This window comes from Lates calcarifer, linkage group LG2, assembly GCF_001640805.2.
Source record: "Lates calcarifer isolate ASB-BC8 linkage group LG2, TLL_Latcal_v3, whole genome shotgun sequence".
Taxonomy (NCBI): domain Eukaryota; kingdom Metazoa; phylum Chordata; class Actinopteri; family Centropomidae; genus Lates; species Lates calcarifer.
This window is the reverse complement of record NC_066834.1, coordinates 3,750,833-3,775,153: the sequence shown is the minus strand read 5'-3', so window position 1 is coordinate 3,775,153 and position 24,321 is coordinate 3,750,833. Positions and strand designations below refer to the sequence as shown.

Genomic DNA, 24,321 nt, shown 5'->3' with positions numbered 1-24,321 from the left:
ACAATTCCTTTCATGGAAATTCATCTGGAATGATAATAAACTTAACACATCTAATTGAACTAAACTAAAAAACGGTCTTAGACCATTGTCTCTATTTTTCCTGTGGTTAGTACCAAAAGTCTTTGGAAAGTTGCAGACCTGTAGAAGAAATTACCCATAGTAAACATTTTGGTTATAGCTTGGCTAAGTTTGGGCTTATGAGGGGCAGTTGCATGCTGCTCCTGATGCACTTAAAGGACGTTCTAGTTCTTCTTTTTTCTGTCTCTTTCATCTTGATTTCTCCTCATTGTTCTCCTTCAACTCCCGTGCTTTTTCACCCACAATCACTCCATTTTGATATCTGTAACTGTCTCTCTCTTTCCATATCCATCCATCTTTTTCTATGCCCTTTTCAGGAGGTGGGGTATTTATCATCTTTATACCTGGAGGTTTGAGGGCTGTGCATTGGCCTGATAGATGGGCTAGCCACTGATGTGCAACCACCTCAGGAGACACAAACCAGACAGCTATTTAGTAGCTGAACAAGACACATTGCTTTTTCTTTTATTGTTTTCAAACTGCAGGAATGTGTGTGTGTGTGTGTGTATTGGGGGGTGGGGTGGGGAGAGGGAGGTTTAAGAGGAGGAGGAGGAGGAAGGAAAGAGAGAAAGAAAAAAAAACAACAACAACAGATGCTCCTTGGCTGTCCAGAAAAATGCAGCAACTGTGTACAAGATGGGCCATTATCCATCTACAGTGTATCACTATGTTGTTGACAAATCAATGGCTCTGACAGTGATGACTCTGTGTTACAGCAAACATAAAGCACTCAGACAGTCTCCCTGCCTGCTATGGAGACTGCAGCAAGGGAGCACTCGGGGCAAGGGTACTCATAGCCGGGAGGAGTGTGTGCGAGTGTGTGTGTGTCAGTGTGTGACAGAGGGAGTTTTCATTGAGCACAGTTGTGTATTCTCTGTTTGTGTGCAGGTGTGGCTGTGAAAATTTAATGTAAACGCATCAGAGTACCTCATGAAACCTTCACGCCATTGATCACATTTTATGAATCATACATTTTATTGCTGAGGCTAAATATTAACATTAATTAGGAATACCTTTCAGCCTGAGCCAGACATTTTCCTAGTTTCTAGAAGCACTGAGGGTAACATAGCACTCTGATTCTTTATCACTCACAAGCAGTCTGCAGAGGTTTTAATGTGAGACTTGACCTGTTCCTGGTTAAAGCTGCTCTGCATTAATGTCCTGCAGTCCAGAAATATTCAGACAGGGTTGTAACTTAGCTCCGTAAGGAATCACAATCGTAGCCTGTAGCTGAATATGCTACTGAACAAAAATCCATTCATGTGGACACACTGTACAGTACATGGGATTTATGGTTAACATGCAAAATGCATGCTGAGACAGGGAGGCGGTGCGCTCCGGTGGGCACGTATAGAGATATCATCTTTGTGTGGAGACTGGGAGTCGGAGATGGGAGGGAGGGGGCGACATGTAATGAGTTAGCCACGACTTGCAGCATGAGACCTAAGAAAGGAGAGGTGGGGAGGGGTTGGTCAGAGTTTGATTGACAGGTAGTCTCAAAGCCCCCTGTGGCAGGTGCCAGGGGCAGGTCACTGGGGCGAGAGCACTGTTACCCATATAGATATAAACGCTTGACTGCTTGACTGCTGTCTTTGCATATACGCTTCTGGTTGCCCAGGACACAAGTCCAGTGGTTTCTCATTTAGAGTTAAAAAAAAACAAAACAAAGATAAGAGTGGTGAGTGACGCTGGTTTATTAGTTTATTTCCTATTTTTCAGGGACAGCTCACAGTGATGAACAGAGAAACTGGACATCAGTTGTATGTACATTGTGTTTTTCATCTTTTGTCCCTGTTAAAGATGTTAAAGGGTGAGACCATCCTCCTCCGACCCCATAAGTGGTTTGTGGAATCAGCTTATTACGACCACTAGTTTTATTGTGAGGTGACATCTACCAGTCGTGTCAGACACCAAAATGACATGCTTACATTTAAGTGACAAACCCCTCTAGTGGCCATAGTAATTTTGATGTTGTTACAGAATGACAGGGTCCTTATTGATGGGAGGTTAGTTTAAAACTGTTATCCAAATGTTAAACGTCATTGTAATAGAATAAATGGAAAATATACCAGAAAATGATCAGCAAAAAAACTAGCATTGCAGACTGGTTTATACTGTATCTAAAATTATTTTAGATAACAATCTGAATGTAAGGTTCTCAAAGGATTGATCAATTAACAATTTAAAAATATATATTTTTATAATTTTCATATACCCTTATTAGTATTGCACCAAGCAAATTAATTTGTATTTCTTTGTCAAGGTTCTAAGATTTTTCCTCCATCATTTTAAGATAGAGGTGAGAGGATCTCTTTTTTCAGGGTTTTTAGCACTAAGAAAAAAAAAAACATTCACGTCACAGAGCTACGCATCTGATACTGTGAAAAATAAATACCTGTCGATCTTTTAAAAACATAGGTCTGTCAACAACACTTACTGTTGTTCTGAAGTCATTTACAGAATCCTCAAAGACTCATCTAAATCTGAATGAAAAAAGATTTTTGGAGAGACATGTTGCTGTTTTTTTTTCCCTTTATCTTGTGAGAACCAGAAACCAGTACACCATTACCCTGTAGTGACATATCTTTCATCCCCCCACCACAACACCCCACCCCACCCCCCAGCACTGGAAGGTCAGGGCTCAGGATCAGCTGCAGAACAGCATCACTGCTGGGTACAAATCCTCTGAAGGACAGTGCCTGTACTCAATACACCACCCTGCAGCTCAAATTAAAGTAGCTACAAAATCTATGGTTGTTAAGTGAACAGAAAGAGGCAGGGAGACAAAATCATGCTAGAAGTAAAAGCCCTGCGAGTGTAATTTTCGACTCAACCAAGCGCCGCCTCCGATGTTATCCATGCGCAGAGACAGAACGAGGAGAGCAGCAGGGAGAGAGAACAGGGGGGAGCTGAAGGGGTTAAAAGGGAACAACGTCAGCAGCACACAGGCAATAAGACAAGTGTCGACAGCGACAGGAAAAAGACGGAGGCTGCCCATGTGCCTATGTCTCCTCCACCACCACCCGACCCCCCTATCCCCACCCCCCTCTACTGCAGACAAGCATATGTGGGCTGACAACATGACATTGCCAGTGAAGAGAGGGAGGGACAGACAGAGAGAGAAACAGAGAGAGAGAGGGAGGACCAGGAGCCTCAGTAGCCCTGACATCCCCGGCTCTGACAGCTGATGGAGGCAGATTAGGCTCACACATGCACATAACTGTCACCCCCCTCACCACAACCCCACCCCACTCCCCATCCAAAAAGCCAGGCATAGGCCTTCTTCCACTCTTCTCCATCCTTCAACTGCTCCTCCTCTCCCCATCCCTCCTCCTGCCATGCAAAGAGCAGCACTGTCTCCCAAACTCTCTTCCCTTTACCCCTTGTAGTGTACACATGCAAGAATACGCAGACACAAACACACACTCACTTGCGCACATTTTTTCCAGAGAAAATGACCGTAACCGGCTCAACACTGAGTGGATGATGGATGTTATACAGGGGGATCGCACAGAGCTTTGTGAATTTGTGCCGATGCAATGTTAATGCTTTTGCCGTATATTGATAGCCAAGGTCTAACAACCGAATCAAGATGCAAATCAGCAAACCACAAAGTCAAGACCTGTGACTGAGAGCAAGTTCATGCAAGCCGTCTGCCTATTACAGTACACAGCAGATATCCATTACCATAATGTCTGTAAGCCCCATGACTCAGGTGCCCTCACACAGCCCAGACACCTCCTGTGGGATTAGCTAGAGTTATGAACACACTTAACTGATGCATTAGCTATATATATATGTGCGCATAACTTCAGTGTGTATTGAGATTTTTTGTGTCTTATCTCACCGTGGATAATAGGATGCATTTTTCTGGTTGGAAGTCATTGTTTATTGTCTGAAAAATAGGGGAAAAGAAAGAGAGCAGAAGTGTGTGTGTTTGTGTGTGTTGCTTGTATATTTCTTTGTAAGAAACAAAAAGCTGACATTTTACTCTCTGACAGATAAGAGGCAGAGAGGAGAGAAAGGAAGAGAAAGCGTGTGCATGTGTGTTGCCTGTATGTGTGTGTGCGTAGCGAGGCAGACATCCACCCTGGGACAGTATGTCATCGATTGAGCTGCAGGAAGAGGCCTATTATCTCCAGCCATGGTTCAAGCGGGGGAGTCAAGTGTGTCATATGTGTTTGGCTCTAATTGGCAACCCACCCTGGTGGAGGCTGACTGGGGGCGAAGGCAGAGCTGCAGTAACCCAACCACCTCCCGCTCGCACACTCTCACCTCCCCTCACTGTTGTCTTTGGAAATGTTACATTGTGCTGTTTGAGGCTTTAGTTTTTCTGCACTTACTTAGAAATTACACATTTGTCAAGGAACTGGATGGAAGCACATGTTCAGAGACATTAGAACAAACAATGTGGCTCGCTGTATTGTGTGTGTGTGTTGGTCTATAGCGAAGAATGTTTTTGTCCACTATTGTGTTATTTTGCTTAGCACACTACACTTTACTGACTGACTGTTGTATTGTGAGTCAGTGTCTGCTGTTTTTCTGCTCAGTATTATTCTCTCTCCATCCTCAGGGCCATTATTTGTTCTATTCTTCAGACAGATCTCTTATTAGACAAACCCTCAAGTCTCACAAGTTTCCTATCTCTTCTTTGCTCCAGCTGAATGCTTACATGGTCTAACAGTGCCCTCTGCAGGTGTACAAAGTCACAGCATTTACTGCAAAAAGTAGAAAATACATACAAAACAAAATATGGCATGATAATCCCCAGTGAGAATACAGTTTTTAGGTGTTTTCTTCAAGGGAGGATGAAAACCCACAAAAACATATATATGCTGCAAAAATAAAATTCTTATTCAGTCTTTCATGTTCTATGCTGAGATTGATATTAATGACTTCATTGTTTAATTTTATTATTTAGTTATTTGGTTTGGTTTGTTTGTTTGTTATTTCCCACCTAAATGATTCATATCATTCATATTGATCATACAAGATTTATTGTAAGTAATTCAATATAAGCAAAGAAAGATCAGATGTGATGGAACATGTGTGTATTTCAAAAGAATTAATGTGCAAATATAACAAAATCTTTTCTGTTTCAGTTTTTTAAAATGATCATTTTAATGTGTGATAGCAGTTTTGATAGCCAATCACTGGCTCACAGTGATGATGGCAGTTTCACTTTTACATCATGCAGAAATTTTAGGGTGTTAGGGCTTGTAAGGCTAGCATGAACTAATGAATTATCAACACAGGATATGGTAGAATTACCTATTTGTACTCAGACAAAGGTCAGGAGACACAAGTGGAAGCAGATACAAAGTGAAGCAAATGGGAAATATAAATAAATGAAAGTATCCATCTAAAAAGTGAATGGAAGTAATAATATGAAAATGCCTGACCTGCCTGGTGTCAGTGAACAGAAAACTAAGTACAGATTTCCTCTGCCCCCCAACCCCCATACTCATCATTAACAGTGTTACTGTCTGCCTGGTGAGCCAGACAGCTACCAGGTTTGGTTCCCTATTTCCTGATCAGTGGGGCTCCGAGCCACCTGTGTGTTCAGAAGGATATTGTATGGTGACCTGACCACACCTTCTAGAGCGCTATAAGTCTTCTATGCTATTATCGCCTCTGTGGGACCCTGCATGAACAAGCCTTTGAAACTTGTGATCTCATTTCACCATGTTCCTCTGGGTCTGATTGTTCAGTAATTCAAAGTTGACAATTAGGTGCAGCGCTCAAATGCTGCATCTGCATGTCATCTTTTTTCTACAGTAAGTAATTAACTTGCATATTTGTGAAGTTTATGTGTTATTTGTAATATCCATACATATGCAGTCTCTTTGAAATATTTAAAATATATAACTCTGTAAACAGCTTAGTTTATAACAGGCTAGGTCATCTGAAACAGCAGCAAGCCTAGGAGAAACTAAGCTAGCTGCATTATTCACAGGAAAATATAATGGTAGAGAGAGCTTAATGCACCAATGAAAGTCAGTACTTATAGTCACAAATTCACAGATTTAATTAATACCTCTGCAGTTCTCTTCAGCTCTGTATTGTACGTTTTTCAGCTCATTATTTTGGTTTTATTGGCTGAATTCAGTGCTTTGGTTCACTCTCACCGCTCTCATCTCTTCACTAAACACAGAGTCAATGTGGGATTTTTTCATCACACAGTCAGAAACATGCGTCCAAATCCACTGTGTCTGCTTGATGTGTAAACAGGCAACTGTTTGCTAATATGTGACAGATTATCAATACATAAAGTGGTAATATGTCTGTGTTGTGTTTACTGCCCCCAAGTTGTAAAAGAAGAATACAGAAAATAATGCTGGTTTTACAGAGGAAAGGCGGCACAGAGTAAAACAAAGACATGCATTCATTCATTAAATAGCAAATAAATCCCCAATTTAATTTACGATTTCTGAATGTAATTTCTATTAGGGGCACACTCTTATTTTTATTATATTAGATTTTGTTGAGTGAAAATTATATGTAACTTAACAAAAGTTGCATGCTGCAGTTATCTCTCTGTGTTGCTGCAAGCTGTTATTTCTGCCAACAGTGGGCAGCAGAGCTCTGTCTCTGCAAGTGAAGAAAATGTTTTAAGCAGGATTTTAATTGGTTCTACTTTTACACTTTAGCATTACCTTTGGACCTGGTTGCATTTGTAAGAAACACACTTTCATACAACACTTAGATCTAGGACTCCCCAGTGGAGAAGCACTATTCTTCCAGCACCACATGAAATGTCTGCATGAACTCTGGTATGAGAGCCTGTTGTTAGGGACGTGTGTGTGTATGTGTGTGTGGTGGGGGGGTGAAGGAAGAGAAACATCAGGGTGGCTCCTGCCAACTGCCTCTGCCTGAAATGGCAGAGACAGGTGCTGTAAAATCACCCCTTTATACCAGAACTCTCTCTCACACACACACATTTATGAACACACTGACACACAGAAGCATGCAGACACCCACTCAGCACGCACACTCAGCCTGCCAGCACACTCAATTATTCTCACTGCTCTACTTTCTAGCATGAGTGTAATATCAACACTATCTCTGTCTCATTTGTTACTGTACATTCATAACTCACAGAGTTTCACTCGTGTACTTGTATTTATTTAATGTCTGACTTGGTCCTCAGTTTAGGTTTTCAACAGGAACAGGCGTCTGAGCTGCCTGTGGTGAAAGAGAGGCCAGTGTGGTCCAAAGTTGTTTACTTTCTAAAGATCCCTATCGACCTTTGACCTGTGAGCAGACTTGCTGAGAGGGTGTTGATGACTGTTCAAAGTGGCATGGAGGAGATCTGGACTCCTTCTCTTCCCGTCTGAAAATCTATAATGCTAAACACATCTTTCCTGTTGGTTGTGTCTCCCTTGAGAATATCTAACCAACAAAGCAAACCAACTTTCTCAGCTCTTTCCCCTCTAAGGTGGACAACAACAACCTCTTCTTAGCTGAGGTGGCTGCCTAAAACTCATACAATGAGTATGTCAATCAAATTTTAAGCATCACAGACATAGCAATCTCTGTTTTGACATCAACCATAGATCTTCATCTTCTGCTTTGACAAGAGTGTCCAAAATAGCTGGAGATCAAAGAGTTGTGGCTGAATGTTCTGAATGTGCGGAGGGCACAACACACATGGCACTGGACAGGAAGGTTACGTATGCAACCTTATGACATGAAGGTTGATCTAGACAAGAAGGATTTAAGAAGAAAATGAGTCCTAAGCCCTTTAAGACTTAAACAGAAGATTATGTTGTGCTGTCAAGTGGAGCTGGTAAAACAATAGAAATATTTTTATTTCTATTATTTCTATCTGTACTGGCAGCAACAGATGTTAGAAGACTTACAAAGAGGTCAACACGATCAAATTGTTACAGTGATTTTTGGGGCAGTTCTGATACTGACGTCATTAGCTGTTTTGAGTTTTCACAGAAATAGTTGCATAGTTCTGTCGGGCCTAAACAATAACTGACTGGTAGTTTGACAGAAAAATATAATAATTTTCACAATTGATTAATTGTTAAATAATTAGATAATTTGTTTCAGTGAAAATGCAAAACACCCTCTGGTTTCAGCTTCTTCTGTTTCTGCTTTCTCTATTTTGTTTCATTGTAACATCTTTGGAAAATCTTTGGGTTTTAGGCTGTTGGTCGGACAAGACGACATATGAAGGTGTCTCTTTTACTCTGAAAGACTGTGATTGCCATTATCTCATTGAGCTGCTGAATGCCATGGTGCCACAGCATAACACTGAAAGTTTCACAGCCTCGAAATCCATAAACAATGACTTCAATTAGGTGAGGAGCAGATTACTACAGTTATATCTTTACATGATACTGTCAGTAACAGTGCCATTGTAGCTCTATGAATTTGGAATAGCCTTCATCCTTCAAGAGTTTTCAAGTAGCCAAATGAGTGCATATAAAAAAAGACATTTTAAAAACACACTTTTTTATTGGCATTTTTTGAAATAGTAATCACACATTTTCTGCTTTTCACGTATTGTCTTTGCCAAGCACATCCAAGCACTAAAAGTGTTAAATAAAGTTTACTTACACACTTATTTACATTGAACTGGTGAAGACACAGTTTCTGTCTACACCACCAACAGCTGCCTTGCCTCTCTCTTCATCTTTCCCTCCCTCTCCCTCTCTCTCTCTCTCCCCTCTCTCATTGGGCTTGTGAGTGACAGCACATGTGCTGGGGTACTTGGGAGGGACGCTGCTGAAATTCTAACCCCCTTACCCCACGACTGTGAGACATACCCCAGCTATGGACAGGGAGGAGCTGTGAGAGACAGACACTGGGAGAGGGAAGTAGGGAGAGAGAGACAGAGAGGGGGAGAGACTGCAAGAGGACAGAGGAAAGACGGAAGGAGAGGGGACAGATTTCAGGGTTGGAAAGTTTGGCCTTTTCGCCACTCAGGAGCCCAGTTTTTAGTGGAGGAGCCTCAGATCTTTTAGTCATCAGTGGTCTGTTCATACTGAGTTTCTGAGTGCAGGTACTGAGGATGGCGGTACGGATGTTGATGGTGTGTGTGCTGGGTACTCTGCTGGGTCAGGTAAGAAAAAGTGATTGGCTCTTCATTGTTGATAAAATATGTTATTTTTTTGAGCATTGAAGTACCTCTGTTCTGTTATAGCTAGTGTAAGCTGTTTGTCACAGAAGTTAAATAGACTTAACATCAAAGGTGGTTACACTGTCTAATGGCAGTTTGGACTTTATCTTCAGATGATGGTTTAGTTTAATTGTTGACTCTATAAAGGACCTTAGACCACAGGTGCCTGACAAGTGGATTTAGTGGAGGGGCCATATCCCTCTCCACTTAATGATTGCTGTAAAAATGTCAATACCAAGTAATTGAACCAATGGATTGCACAGGGCTGCTGTAAAGGTACTACATTAGCACTGAGCTGCACTCTGTGATACTGCCCCCCACCCTGCTGTATGGACATAGATTCAGCCTACCCCCAGTTTCAAGCTCAGGACTTCTCACTTCCTGTCCCTTCAGAGTGTGATCCTGGTTAGAGAATGGCCCTTAGCTACCCCACTCCTCAAATACACAGTTTATGTTTTTACCTGAGTGATGTCCTCAACCAAACACTAACTAATTTTCATCAGTAGAGGCACTACTTTGGCTCTGTAATCAAAGGTTGAGGCTGATTTAAACATTTCATCCTGGTTGGAAAGAGGATGATGAAGTGTTTTGAGGAGGACGAGAGTCCAGATGTGTATAGAGGGCTCGGGGCATCATTAGTAGCCCTTGTCATCACGCACCATTATGTGATCTAAAATGGATGACAATGTAAACTGACATATTACCAACAGCACTGCCAACCACCATCAGTCTTTCTCTCTGTTTGGAGAAGTAATGCAGCCCAGGTTGAGAGGGTGAGTAAGGAGGCATTCAGTGATTCTTGAGAGAAGTCTTGCAATGATGTGCTCCCTAATTCATGGTAATTGTTGCAGTCTCTGTATAGCTATGGAAATTAATAATTCAGATGTTCTCTATCAGTGAAGTCTCTAACTGTGTGAACTGTTTGAAGTTTTTGCAAATTTTGAGGTTTTGTGGTTGAAAGTCTTTATGGTGAATCTGTGCTACTTGCGTGGTTCATTTTCATATTCCATGGCTAATTGATTGTGGAGAAAGTCACTGTTGTTACTTTTGAACATGGGAGTGATAGATCGCTGACGCAGCCATGAGGAAAACCAGTTAGTCACAGTGAGGCCTAACTCCCTAGTGATGTTACACAAAACATATTTGGGTCTACTCCTCATGACCTCAGTAATAATGTTATTTATATGAACATATAAATAATCCTGTAAATGATTTGAGAAACCTGTAAACCCTGAAGCATGACCTTTAAGGTGCAGGAACACAGTCCTCAGCTTTGATGTAGATATTGGAGAACTACTTAAGCTCTGTGTAGTGGGGCTGACATGGGGTTAAATTGCACCTTCAAATGCCAGAGGTGTTACAAGTCCAGGAGTTGCAATAATCAAATAACAAAAAGTGTCCTATTCAGTTTGTTTACTGTGTTGCAAATTGGATTAAATGGAAACAATCTGATCCACCAAACCTTTATCTTTTGAGTATGAAATACTAACCCAAGGGTGGATTGAAAGGTGGCCCTGAAAAGTTCATAGCTGAATCCTTCAAATGAAAAAGCAGCTTTAGTGGACTGCAATTGCAATCCAATGTCACAGTGGGAAAAAGCATCACAACATCTCAAATCACTCCAAACAACTGCCACTTCACAAAAATATCACAAAATACACTTTGTCCAGTGAAGCCTCAGGGCCATTAGGAAAAGACTCATCAGCGCTGAAGTGGTGTGTGGGTGTTTGGAACATACTGAACACACAGATCTCTGCTAAAGAAGTGGCTTGAGACATTTCCATCAAGATTTTGATACTTTTTTCGTTTTTACTGTTTTTCTGCCACTGAAATCCATTGAATCTGCTGTGATTCCAAGCAGACTGCAGCTACTGTCCCTCAGTGAGAAACAAGCTACAACCTTTCAAAGCACTTTCATAGCCACTATTCAACACTAGAAAGCAGCTGGAAACTCTAAAGCTACATTTTTGGTGGTGTGCTCCTTTAATCAGGGACTCTACATCACTGATAGAGGCTGTTTACAGAATCTCAAGTCCCTATTTGAAGAGTGGATGAACAATAGGCGCTTTAACAACAGTTACTAAAAGCTCACATATGAGAAACACGCAGACAAAAGAAATGATTCCCTCTGAGTGCTGAGTCACTCATCACAGCCTTTTCATAAGTAAAACAAACAGAAATGTGTCATGAATTCTAATAAAAAAAAAAATTGAAATAATTTCATTTAACCATCAGCAGCTGTCAGTCCAGTCCAGGAGCTTTGATCAGTGTCACCTGATAGCTTTCACTTGTGCTCTTTTAATTTCCAGAGAGCTGGTGTTGTTTTGAACTGAACAGTGTTTGTGCCTGCTGTGGTGGGTGTATGTTGTGGTGAGGAGTGGGCAGCTGCCACAGCTGTTCCCAGATGCATACGTGATGCCATTTGTCCCGCTCTGTAATCCCCCTCGCGGAAAGAGGAATGGGCCGCTTCTGGACCATGAAATCGGGTACAAATCAAGAGTGTGTAGCAGCGGCCAGCTGGCGCTGAGGTCTCACTCATCGGAAACAATCAGTCAGAGGATTTAGAGTCTGAATCACAGGTCCTGCTGGGTGTGGATACCTGCAGGCTGTTTTACACTGACTAGGGTTTCAGAGGGAGCAAAGGATAGAGAGACAACGTTCAGATCATAAAAACTAGTTCTGTTCTTTTACTATGTCACTGGGGTTGAGTGGGTATGATATCCTGTGAGAGGTGTGTGCTGCTTTACAGCACTGCGTCACATACCACCACTGATATGGATCATAACACTGCCCGAGTTGTCAGACAACATTGTTGTTCTTTTTCAGTAACACCATGTTTATGCCTGAGTCCTACTTTTAGTCTTTGTTATAACCTTGCTCAGCATTCCTTAAGCTCAGACATCTGCTCAAAGGGGGACACACACTTGTAGTGGCACCATAAATAGGTTGTCCATGCCCATGCCAGGCAATCATGACTTAGCAAAGAGTAGGGGTGTGGGACCAGGACTGTTGGTGAGTGACTGGTTGAATGTCTGCCCCTGAAGACCAGTAACAGAAGTGACCACAGGGACACCTGTGCGACCTCTAGCCCTGTGGCCGAAGGGACTGCCAGGCATGCCACAGACGTTACTTCTTGACTGCATAGTTTTTTCTTGAGTTACTTGCACAACTACTCATACACTTCTAGAGAAGAGACACTCAGGCCACAGAGATACATACTCCTCTACATACTCTAACTACAATGGGCTCTCTGGGGGGGGGTCACAGTAAGTGTGATACAATTTGCCACAGTTACATTTCTTTGTTTTACATTACTCCACATTTGTAGCGTGGTGTAAACATTCCCCATGCCCCATACGATTAATCTACACTTGTAACAACAACCAAATTATCAATTGATGTAATGGTTTACAACATGTGATAGGCATTTTCTAATGAAAATGCTCTGAAGCTGTAGGCCTGTAGGCATGTTGGGAAGGACAACTGTAATAGCTCATGAATGCGTGTCCAAGAAATAATGCATTTGTACCAGTGGCAAGACTTGGAAGGTGGACAGCTCTAACGGCTTTGTGAATGAATGTCTGAAATTTAATGCATTTGCAGCAGTGGCAAAACTTTGAAAGCAATTTTACAGTTTTTCAACACACAGTGAATATTAGTCTGTGTGTTTACTGAAGTCTTACACTTAGATTATGCTTGCATATTTTTACTAAATAGAGCTTCACCAAATAGAAGTGTGGTTTCCTATTTTTATTAATGCAAGAACATCTGATCTCTCAGTATTGAGAGAGTACAGTATTGTTCATGCTACTTTCAATTTCAGGCTTATAGTTACCAATCATCTCTAAAAGATAGGGCAAATTCAAAATTTATGTACACTGACCATGATATAGTCAGTCCATTAGTGCACTTCTCTTTATTTACAGTATTTCAAATAAACCAGAATACCAAGTATAATGTGACAGTATGCTTTTGTTGTCCAACGCCAACATCTAGGCAGTAGAAACAAACTTTCTCGAACTCAGTAAACACTCCTCAGCAACAGAGGGCTTCATGGATCTTGCTGCGAGGGCATATCATCACCAAACAAGCTGTCCATACTTCTGTGAGGGCTCGAGGTGAAAGGCCAAGCTGTAAAAGTATCTGGGAAAAGCCTCTAAAAGAGTTAATCTGTGTGTGGTGTCATCACTCAGCCTGTCAGAAAAGGCACTCATCAGTCTAATTGGTAACATGACACTTTGGTGTTACTGCACCTTGGTCTGGCAAAAACATTATAACACCAATACTTGGTGGAGCCACTGTTCAAAACGTGGTGTCAACTTAAGTTCAGATTAAAGGGACAGGACATGACAGTGATATAGGGTGTGTGAAAAGGAAGTGTGCAGAATAAATACCCTTCGTCTCATGGTTGTAAGGATTTCTGACTGTCTCTGAATGTTTTATATCCTGGAAAGTCTGGAACACTTTGGGTTGTTGTAGTTTGCTTCAGCTTCAGTATAGTTTCTACCTGCAACTGTCAAGGTGATCATGTAAGTCCATCCAACTTAAAAACACAGCAGACCTTAACTCCATTAAACATTTTCAGATTTCTTGCCTTCATCACAGTAGCATCAGAGATTGTTTCCAGTTTCCTTATACTGTATATATTCAATTGATGGGTTGTGTTACAAACAACTGATACAGAAAAGAGTGATGTAAATGATCACGAATACAAAATATTCAATATTACAACCAACTTTTTAAAATATTCTTCAGCAAATTCAATCTTTCATCTTTAACCATTAATCGGTAAAATGGTAGATTCTGCATTTGTAGCCATCCTAGCATCATGTTGGTCTGTCAGTTAGCTATATAGTCAGTCCATCTGTCACTCCATCACTATGGTCTAGACTGAAATATCTACTGGAATGACTAAGTCGAAATTTAGTAGAAACATTCATTATCCCCAGATGATAAATCCAGCTGACTTGAATTATCTCATGACTATTCCTCCAGCAGGCTGGTATGTTTGGTTTTTATATCTTGACATCTGTCGGTGTCATGGATAGACATCCATGATGCCCAGACAGACTCACAGCGCCTCGCTGCGTGTGCATCCTCAAAGTTAGAAAAAGATGGACATGTTAGCCCAAGTGTCCACAAATCAGTCAAACTTAGAAAGTGCTATATTTGGAAATGCAACTGTGATGCAGCTGTTATTGGTTTTTAGGTTAAGTAACAATACAGAATGCATGCCATGCCAGTGGTGGTTTGACAGCAGAAGTCTTAAATATCAAAGCAGATAGCTATCAGGATGAATTTGTGTGGGTGACATGCATCACTGGAATGTGAGTGTAAACATCTCTGTGAGTGTGTCGATGACGATGGCCACAAAAAGTTAAATAGGTAGGGGTCAAGAATATAGAATATAGAAGACAGTCTAAGATTAGCCTGCCCTCTGACTCGGCCTGCAGATGCCGGCCATGGTTGCCATTCCTCCCTGTACTGTCCAGCAGCGTGCCAGAGGATCAGAATATCAGATCACGCACCCGAGAGACAGGGCAGGGATCACAGGCCATTCACAAAATATTCACAAAATGTATCCACTCATTCAACATTTATCTTATTGAGTTATGGCTCACTTAAAAATCTAATGAAGCAGATTATTCGTCAATATTCTGTTATGTCTGAGTGAAAACTGACATTTATTTCTGGTGTCATGCATCTGAGCTGTTAAACATATGTGAAGTAATGCTGAGTCCAGTGAATTCCCAGAGAGGGAAGCAACTTACTTACTACGGAAATGTGTATATATGCTTATGCGTGGGCTGGTGTTTTGTTGATGCACATGCGTGTTTGTCAGCCAGTGCGTGTGTGTGGGAAAGCCTGTATATGAGCATGTCTGTGGAATTCTTACAGCAGAGCGGATCCGTAAGGTGACCCCAAACTCCCAGTCAGGTGCAGAGCTAAGCATAAAGGGGAATTTGTGAGTGTGAGTGGGAATGCGGGTGGGAAAGCACAGGATCTAAATCTATAGTCGACAGCTGCTGTGTGAGTGTGTTTCTCACGTGTGTTATGTGTGTGTGTGTGTGTGTCTTGTGGTCAAGACAGCAATGTGGTGATGGAGGGCTTGTGAAATGAGCATGAGTGTTTGTGTTTCCTCGTCCTGAGATGAATTTGTACCCAGATCAAAGGAAGCTGACAAAGACATGTATTAGTGAGTGAAACCTGAAGCCATGTCCCTTCATCCCTTCTGTCCTGGACAATCTCATGGATTTCACATTACAGTGCTACAGCTATCATACAGCCATTCCATCAGGCCATTGGGAGTGTTGTAGCACTGAGGGATACTCTTGACATTGTCTTAAACAGCTGCAAATATCTATAATGACATAATTTGTGTTTTCCATGAGAACAACTGGAATCCAAAAATGCACTTCATGTGATCTGACTCACTGACATACATTTTATCTGTACTGCATTGTGTGTTCATGTCTAACTAACTGCATATTCTGGGGACTTTCCTTTAGGATATTTATTTTGCTCATGGTGTTGTTTAATTCAGGTGTGGAGCTCTGCAAAACTTCATCACAATGAGGAAGAGCTGCACACGCAGGCCCTTTACCCCTGGAGAAGCCAAGGCCATGGATTGGTCAGGATGAAGAGGGACTGGATCATCCCTCCAATCAGAGTGCTGGAGAATAGCAAGCAGGTTCCTGAGGACCTTGTCCAGGTAAATCACTTCTGGCATAAATGGTGCTTAAAATATAGGTTCACAATATTTCAAATCTGTCTGAAAGCAGTAGTCAGGTGCCCATATGTACAGTGCATGGAGACAGGATTTGTTTGCTGCAGTCATTCCCATTGTTCATAGTGTTCAGAATAAGATCCTTTCCAATTTTGCTTTCAGTGTAGGTGACAGAGGACAAAATCCACAGTTCTCACTCTGTGCAAATGTATTAAAAAGTTAATCTGAAGCTAATATGAGGCTTCAGTCTGACAAATCAGTTACAGTCTTAAGAAAAATCTCTGTTTATTACGACCCCTTCATTGCTGCTCAAGAAGGAAACACTGTCCAGGGAAAGAGCAGGAGTCAGTGCCTGTTACACAGTTCATATCTATATAGTTTACAGTAATAGCAGGTAGATGTATCACTCAAATTATTTTCTAATCTTCAAAAGAATGGGATCCTGATTTCAGACAGTGGAAGACTAAAGCAGGCTCCTCGTTTCCAGCCAGCACCTCTCACTTTTGTCAGCTAGCAAATTAAGCAAAGTTGTCTCCATAAGTTTGTTGAAAACATTGTCTCCAACAGACTTTTCAGTCTTTCCAGCTGACCAGTTGTAAAACAAGAACTCCTTAAGGTGTCTTAAATATGCACTCTTTTGGTGTCATTCCAAAAGACTGAGGCTAAAGCTACATGTCCCAGGAAAACAGCCAGTATCCTTAGCAGTTGATGATAATGCATTGTTCTTGTGTTACAATATAGAGATAGTTAGTTGTAGTATTGTTAAGTATAAGGAGGAAAAATGTAAAATCAGACTGTTATTTCATCGTAACACAAATCCTGTTTGACTGTCTGGTTTGACAGAGGCTAGATCTTTAACATTTCTTATAATGTTACCAGTCTTTTGTCACTTGTAACATTACAAGACATAATGCGTTACCTGAGTTTGCCGGAGAGTAAAATTCCCTAAATCCATGTATATAAAAATACAATGTGTAGTCCCACAAAATAACGCAGTATGAAATGCTCCTTGGCCTTGGAACATATAGTTTGCTGTTACTGTAAGTTAGTATTTAGTTGGACATGCTGACATTAGAGTAAACAAACACACTGTTCAGTTAATTTCTTACACTTTTAATCATCTGTTTTTGGTTACAGTTAAAAAAGGCAGCACCACCTGAAATTGCCACCCTTTATCTCTCTTACTTTTAGTTTTAACAAGATATAGTTTCTAGGGTTTAGTGAGTAAATTATAGCTGGAGAGGAAAGGGGGCTTATGTAGTAACATGACTTCCTAACTTTTTGCCTAACAAATGCCTAATAAATAAATTGTAATATAAGTAATACTTAGACTATGACGAAAAGACTGTGACTGAAGAAGGGTCTGGTGTTTAAATCCTCACTATGCACATGTTTTAATGAGGTGATGGCTGACTCGTAGACTGCGTAAAGCTAAATACTGAATCCAGTTAAATACAATGCTATATACAGCCAGGCACTTTTGATTGTAATAATTCATCACAGATGACAACACATAGCACAGACCAGTTTTTAAAAGGCATGTGAAATGTAAATATTGTGTTAAGGCTGTTACAGACGACCAGTAGCCTATATAAATTCTACCATACAAGGAGAAATATAGAGACACTTTTATAAAGTGATGAAAGTGCTGCAGAGGCAATATGTCAATGAAAGTGAGTGCAAAATGCAAAAAATATAGACTCCTTGCTATTATTAGTTCAGAATTGTATTTCCTGCTATAAGTCAAAGGCCCCTCTGAGGTTAAACACTCTCGTCTCAAGGTCCCGGACCATCAACGTACTCACATCTGGTGTTACGACATATGGTTTACAATCCTCCCTCCACCTTCCCATGAGGTTGTAACAATCATCAACTTTATTTCCTTTTCCTCTCTAGATCAAATCGGACAAAATCTTTACAGGTGAAGTGATCTACAAGTTAGAGGGCCCAGGGGTGGACCAGGAGCCCAAGAATCTGTTTGAGATTGATGATAAAACAGGAGTAATCAGGAGCAAGCGGCCGCTGGACAGAGAGAAATACAGCAGTTTCACAGTAAGAGAGCATTTATTGGTGTAACACTTTAAATCACCCAGACACTCGAAATGTGTTGTAAAGCACAATCAAACAGAGGTACTTAACACAAGCCACAGTGTACTCAATGAGATTTGGACCATGTGTGTTGAAGTGTAGGTCCGTGTTTTTGTCTTAAAGCATATATCAATGTCTCAGACACCAGTACAAACAGCCAGAGGTCAGTTTCCAAGGGCCTTTATGGGCACCTTGGGAGAGACTTGAGATGTTTCAGGCCAGATGACTTGTGATGTAACCCATAATGTGGAACCAAACATCCTGCACATTTCTTTCTGCCATTCTCAGCATATGTTGTACACATATACCCACAAATACCCACAGTCATCTTGAGTGGCTTGTTTATTTTTTCCTTCATGGAATGCATGACATTTTTGATAATTAATAGTAAGAAACAACAATATCATGAATATAGTTTTTTATAAAGAAACATTTGTCTGTTGTATCTCTGTGTTTTTTTTTTGTCTGAGTAGCTGAAAGCTTTTGCGCTGTCCCCCAGTGGAGAGAGACTAGAGAATCCTACCACCATAGAGATAATGGTGCTGGATCAGAATGACAACAGACCCGCCTTCACCCAGAGCCAGTTTGTTGGCACTGTCTCTGAGTTCTCAGTCCCAGGTACATCCATGTATTACATATTGCACCACTAACTTTTGATTTTTTTTTTTTTTTTTTTACCTTACTCACACTGTTCCAAAAAGACATCTCCTTCCTTCCCCAGGCAGTTTAACAAGTTTATAAAGTAGCTTTGACTGAGGAAAAAGACTTTTCCCATGCTGTTTGATAACTGTCCGGCTTGGGTCATTGAAACAGTATACCATGCAACTATTTAAAGCTGCTACTACACATAAGTGAAAGGATTCGGTCATGGTGATGAACCTACAGATAGTTCACTTTAACCACTCTCATCAAAGCTCTAAAATCTGACTGTAAGCTGCCTGCCCAGCACCAAACAGCAGACAGACTTAGCAACTAGCCAGTGAATATAGTGGAACATTTAGCAGCTACAGAGCCAGATATTTTCCACAGGAGCTGGTAGGGGTCAGATCAGGGCTAAAAGGAGAGTGAATATTGGACTTGCTCACTGTTTCCTATATAATTTTTTTGCACAGTTATCCCACTCTTACTGAAAATACTCTCACAAATATAACAACAGGAAATCACAATACCCTATGAATTTTAAATACATTGTTTTCACATCAAGGCACACTGTCTTTCAATTTTAAGAATAGTACAGTTAAAGATGTGTTAAATGTTTTACAATGTCCTGCAGCCTCAGCGCATATGTCACATATCAGTGACTCATTCTGACCGATTTTCCCAGCTGACTGGATCCTTTGATTATTTTTGATAGGCACATCAGTGATGTCAGTTTCAGCCACGGATGCAGATGACCCAATGACAGAAAACGCTGCTCTGAGCTACTCTATCATTGGCCAGGAGAGCATTCCTGCCAACACTGTTACCAAGACTATGTTTGGTATTAACAACCAGACAGGAGCCATCTACACAAGAGACGTAGGCCTGGACAGAGAGGTAACATGCAGGTTAAGATGCAGATTTTTGCAGATCATCACAGTATGGCTCATTTTATTAAAATGTGCTGTTTTCTCTCTCAGGTGGTGAAAGGCTTCAGATTAAAACTACAGGTTGCTGATATGGGGGGCATGGGACTAACAAGTGAAGGTGTAGCAATCATACATGTATCTGATATCAACAACCATGCCCCGCAGTTTAGCCCTCCCTTGGTGAGTCCCAGGCAACACTATTCAATATTCAATTCAAATCAGTATTGTCATTTAAATGTTTTAATTCGACTGATGCGTCACAGTGATTTCACTCCTTTGATTTGTGTTTTGTGTGCGCATGTAGTACAGTATGACAGCAGTGGAGAACAGGCAGGAATATGAGATTGGCCGGGTGAATGTGACAGACAGAGATGATCGTGGAACAGGAAACTGGGAGGCCAAGTACTCCATCACCAATGATCCTGAGGGAAACTTTGCCATCACTACAGATCCCTCCACCAACCAGGGCGTTCTGACAGTGGTGAAGGTACAGTTAGCTGGTGTGAGGGAGGGGTTGTGACAATTGTTGGGTATCCATAACACATTCAGACAACACATACTCAGTGTGTGATCAAACTTTTGGACTCATGCCAAGAATCCAAAGCGACAGTGACAAATTTAAACGGATAAGGAGACCGATGATTGATTTATGATCTGCCCTGGGGCCCAGGAATAACATGGATTTTCAAAATGGGTGACGTTGCCCTTTAAATGAAAATGTGCATTGGGTCCCACAGACACAACTCAACAACACCATCTAGTGGTTGAGTTGTGAACTACAGTTTTCTCAGACAAAGGTGCTTATTTGATTTTCCTACATTTTATATGGGATGATAAATTAGGTTTGAAATGACTAAAAATTTGGCCTTTGTTATGCATCATCTATTCTTTACTATTCACACACAGTGGAGTGTTTTCCCTCTACAACTAGTGTTTTCTGCCCTGTATTACAGCCCCTGGATTATGAAGCACAGAGTGAGTACGTCCTGATTCTGACAGTGGAAAATGTCAATACTCTGAGCAACAAGGCTCCTAACCTCCCAGTGAGCACCGCTACAGTGTTGGTCACTGTCGTGAATGAGAATGAAGCTCCACGCTTCAGAGAAGACCCCATACAGATTGTGGTCCCTGAGTCTGTGGTTCCTGGGACGCTACTGAAAAGCAACATTGCCTTTGACCCTGATAATTCTGACCTGAGGTATGATGCAGCATCAAAACAGTCAGGTATTTTCTTGTTTCTAAAAATGCTTGTACATAAAAAAAGCATTTCCTCTGCTCTCTGTGAGCCAGATATGAGATTAGCAGAGATCCCGAGAGATGGCTGGACATCGACAGAGATACAGGAGACATTATGGCCAGGAGAACCTTCAACATGCGATCTCCACATGTTAAAAACCATATCTACACTGCTGTTGTGAAGGTTACAGGTCAGTCCATCCATTTATTCGTACTCTATTCCTCTAACATAAAAAATCTTCCAGTACTTAATAATATAAAATTTAAGAGTTTCAATAGAAAGTCAACTTTCACTTAATGTTTCTTAATTAATCAATTTTTAAGCAAGTTTTGTGATTAAAAATGTGAAATGATCTTGTCTCAGCTGGGTTTTCACCTCCTTTAAGAAAACAATGCCTTGATTCAAAATGTAATTTATTTAGTTTAAGGGACACAAATGATTGTTGTGGTATATTTTTGCCAGATCTTAACAATGAATAAGCACTTATGTGGCATTACTGTGTATTTATGTTCATTCCTGTAGATGCTGGTGGTGTGTCAACCACAGCCACAGCCGCCATCACTCTGAAGGAAACCAATGACTTCCCCCCTCAGCTCTTTCCTCTGAGCGGCTCTGTATGCAGGGATACAGGCCGGATGAATTCTGGTCTGGTCGTGACTGCTGTGGATGAAGACTTTCCTCCGCACGCTGCGCCCTTCATCTTCGAAATGCCCGATTATCTGTCAGTCAACTGGACTGTTGTTCAAGTCAATGGTAAGGGAAAGAGTATTAAGGGTGAGGATGGAGGGAGTGGTGTGGATTTGCATAAAGGATGTTACCGTCACACCATTCTCATTTTCACGCTTTCTCCATTTTTCTTCTTACCTCAGATACTCATGCTCTGCTCCAGCCCCTTGTAGAGCTGGAGGCAGGAGAGTACGCGGTCACAGTGCTGGTGTCAGATTCCGGCAGCCCAGTTCTGAGTGCTTTTACTCAGGTCAACATTACTGTGTGTCTCTGTGACTCCTTCGGGGACTGTAAGTCTGAGGCGGGGGCAATCATAGGCTCCAGTGTGGGAATCAGCTTCATCGCGCTCATTATCATCATGGCCAGTATTGCACTCCTACTGTGTAAGTCATCTTGAACTTGTCTTTCAGTCTTAGATTTTAATTTTTTTTCCAACAAGAACCAACATCCCATACAACGTTGCTTCTTTTGTCTTTTTTGTAGTTCAGTACTAAATAATCACAAACACTTCTAATGCCATCATTAGGCAAAACATGTGCTGGGGCTTGATAAAAATCTAATACAGAAGTCACTGAAGGACTCAGAAAAATTTCTATATCATATTGTGCTTAAATAACAAAAGGGCCTCAACAATTAGTTGATCGATCAATCAGTCGATTAACAGAAACATGATAGGCAGCTACTTTGAGTGTCACTTTATCATTGTAATTTTTTAGGCTGTTGCTGTTTTCACTTTGACAAACATGATATTCTCTTCTGCTTCCTACTGTAAATTTAATCTTAAAACTCTTTTTTGGACAAAACAAGACATCTGAAGATGTGACTTTGGACTGTGGGGGACTGGGATGACAGTTGACATTTTCTAGAATAAATGATAAATTGATTAATTGAAACAATGGCCTTCAGATTCATTGATAATGAAAAGTTGAAGCCCTATAACCAGATAAACCCTATTTAAATAATACTTGATGATTTCCATCTGATTGCAGTGCTGCTCCTCCTGGCTGTGGCAGTGACCGCCTGTGGGAGACGCCACCATATCAAGAAAGGAACAGGTCTGCTTGTTGGGGAATCAGAAGATGACATCCGTGACAATGTCTTGAACTATGATGAGCAAGGAGGGGGTGAGGAGGATGAGGTAAGGCTTCACAGGTCACATGTTTAATAACAGCTTAGATATTGAATTTCATGCTCAAGTGTATAAATCTGAACGATCCTCAGGTCAATTTAATGGTATTCAAATGTCCCTGATGGTGTGAGTGTGTCGCCACAGAATCTGATATATTTACTTTTGTTATTGTGGTTTTGTTTGTTTTTTCTGTTTATGCATTATCACAGTATTAATAAAGAACACGTCACTCGTCAATCCGTTGCACCTTCCTCTCACCTTGCAGAATGCCTTTAACATCGACATGCTGTGGAATCCCCATGATGCACCTCCAGCCCCGGGATCCTACTACCCAGGGTCTGGTGTTCCTCGAGGCAAGCAGCCCCTCAGGAAGGATGCCCCACATAACCTGCCCTCCCCTATCTACCCAAGGAGGCCTCCTGCAGATCCCACTGACATCGAGGACTACATCAATGATGTGAGAGGCCTCTACCACAAAAATCATAGCAAAAATGTATTTTTAAAGGCCCAAACCAATCTAAAGTTATAGAAAGAAGACACAAACAGCAAAGACAGGGACTTGCTAACAGTCAACATGCTGGTGAAGGCTTGTTTATATGATATAACCTGCCTATAGTCACTTGGCAACTAAAAAAAATGTGATTTTTCTGTCCTCAGGGCCTAGAAGCTGCAGACAATGATCCTAACGTGCCTCCATATGACACAGCCCTGATCTATGATTATGAGGGTGAGGGCTCACTGGCAGGCAGCCTTAGCTCCATTGCGTCAGGCAGCTCTGATGGAGACCAGGACTACGACTACCTCAACGACTGGGGACCACGCTTTCAGAAACTGGCCAACATGTACGACCCACGTTAAGGTGGACAGCACCACACAAAACAAGCGTCACCACCAGTAGGGACACAGATCATCGGGTGTTTTTCTGGACACGTTTGAAGAGATTTTAGTCCAGGACAAGATTTGAAGTGTGTCAAGAAAGAATTTAATGCTATGCAAAACCACAGGCCCTTAATCTAACGTGCCTTAGGTTTTTATTGAGCATCATTTGGACACAGCTGACAAAATGGCTCGTCGCAAAGTTTTGTGATTAGCTCAGGAAAAGTAAATGAGACAGTAAAATCATGTGTTGTCATGATCGGCCACAAGGAAGTGGGCTGTGCATGCTACAAGGCAAACAGAATGTGTGTTGAAATGTGTGTCCATGTCTGGTTTTGTTTATCCTCAGACTTGGATTGCTCAGTAATGATGCATACAAGAAGCCTGAGATACATATAAAAATCTTTTAAATGCATTTCTTTTTTTATATATATATAAGTGATTATTTTATAAGATGAATTTGCTTTGATATTGATTTTGTTTGTTTTTTTGTTTTGACTCACAAATCCTCCATTCCAGTATCTGCTAACTTTTTGCAAGAGATCTGAGCACAAAAAATTACTTAACGAAACAAACTGTACCACACAGTGTTCTGTAATTAGATTGTTTGGAGGTGAAAACTTTGAATAATGTTTTTTTTTTAATATGTGTATTGAGTTTAGAATTTACTGGTATCTACAGAATAAAAGTGTCTGTATTGTTCATTATGAAACAGGCTGCAACAGGTTTACTCATAATTCACATATACACCATTCAGCC

At 41.1% G+C, this 24,321-nt stretch overlaps 1 protein-coding gene across 1 annotated transcript; it reads left to right on the top strand.

Moving 5' to 3' along the window:
* Positions 1–8,861: 8,861 nt before the first annotated feature.
* cdh15 (cadherin 15, type 1, M-cadherin (myotubule)) lies at positions 8,862–24,274 on the top strand. Its single transcript, XM_018683145.2, has 14 exons — positions 8,862–9,154; positions 15,756–15,923; positions 17,835–17,990; positions 18,500–18,644; positions 19,381–19,562; positions 19,646–19,774; positions 19,899–20,081; positions 20,548–20,792; positions 20,885–21,021; positions 21,354–21,584; positions 21,701–21,940; positions 22,547–22,695; positions 22,952–23,143; positions 23,344–24,274. Exons 1-14 carry the CDS (start codon positions 9,104–9,106, stop codon positions 23,542–23,544), a joined length of 2,409 nt encoding a protein of 802 aa, XP_018538661.1. The 5' UTR covers positions 8,862–9,103; the 3' UTR covers positions 23,545–24,274.
* The last annotated feature ends 47 nt before the right edge of the window (positions 24,275–24,321 follow it).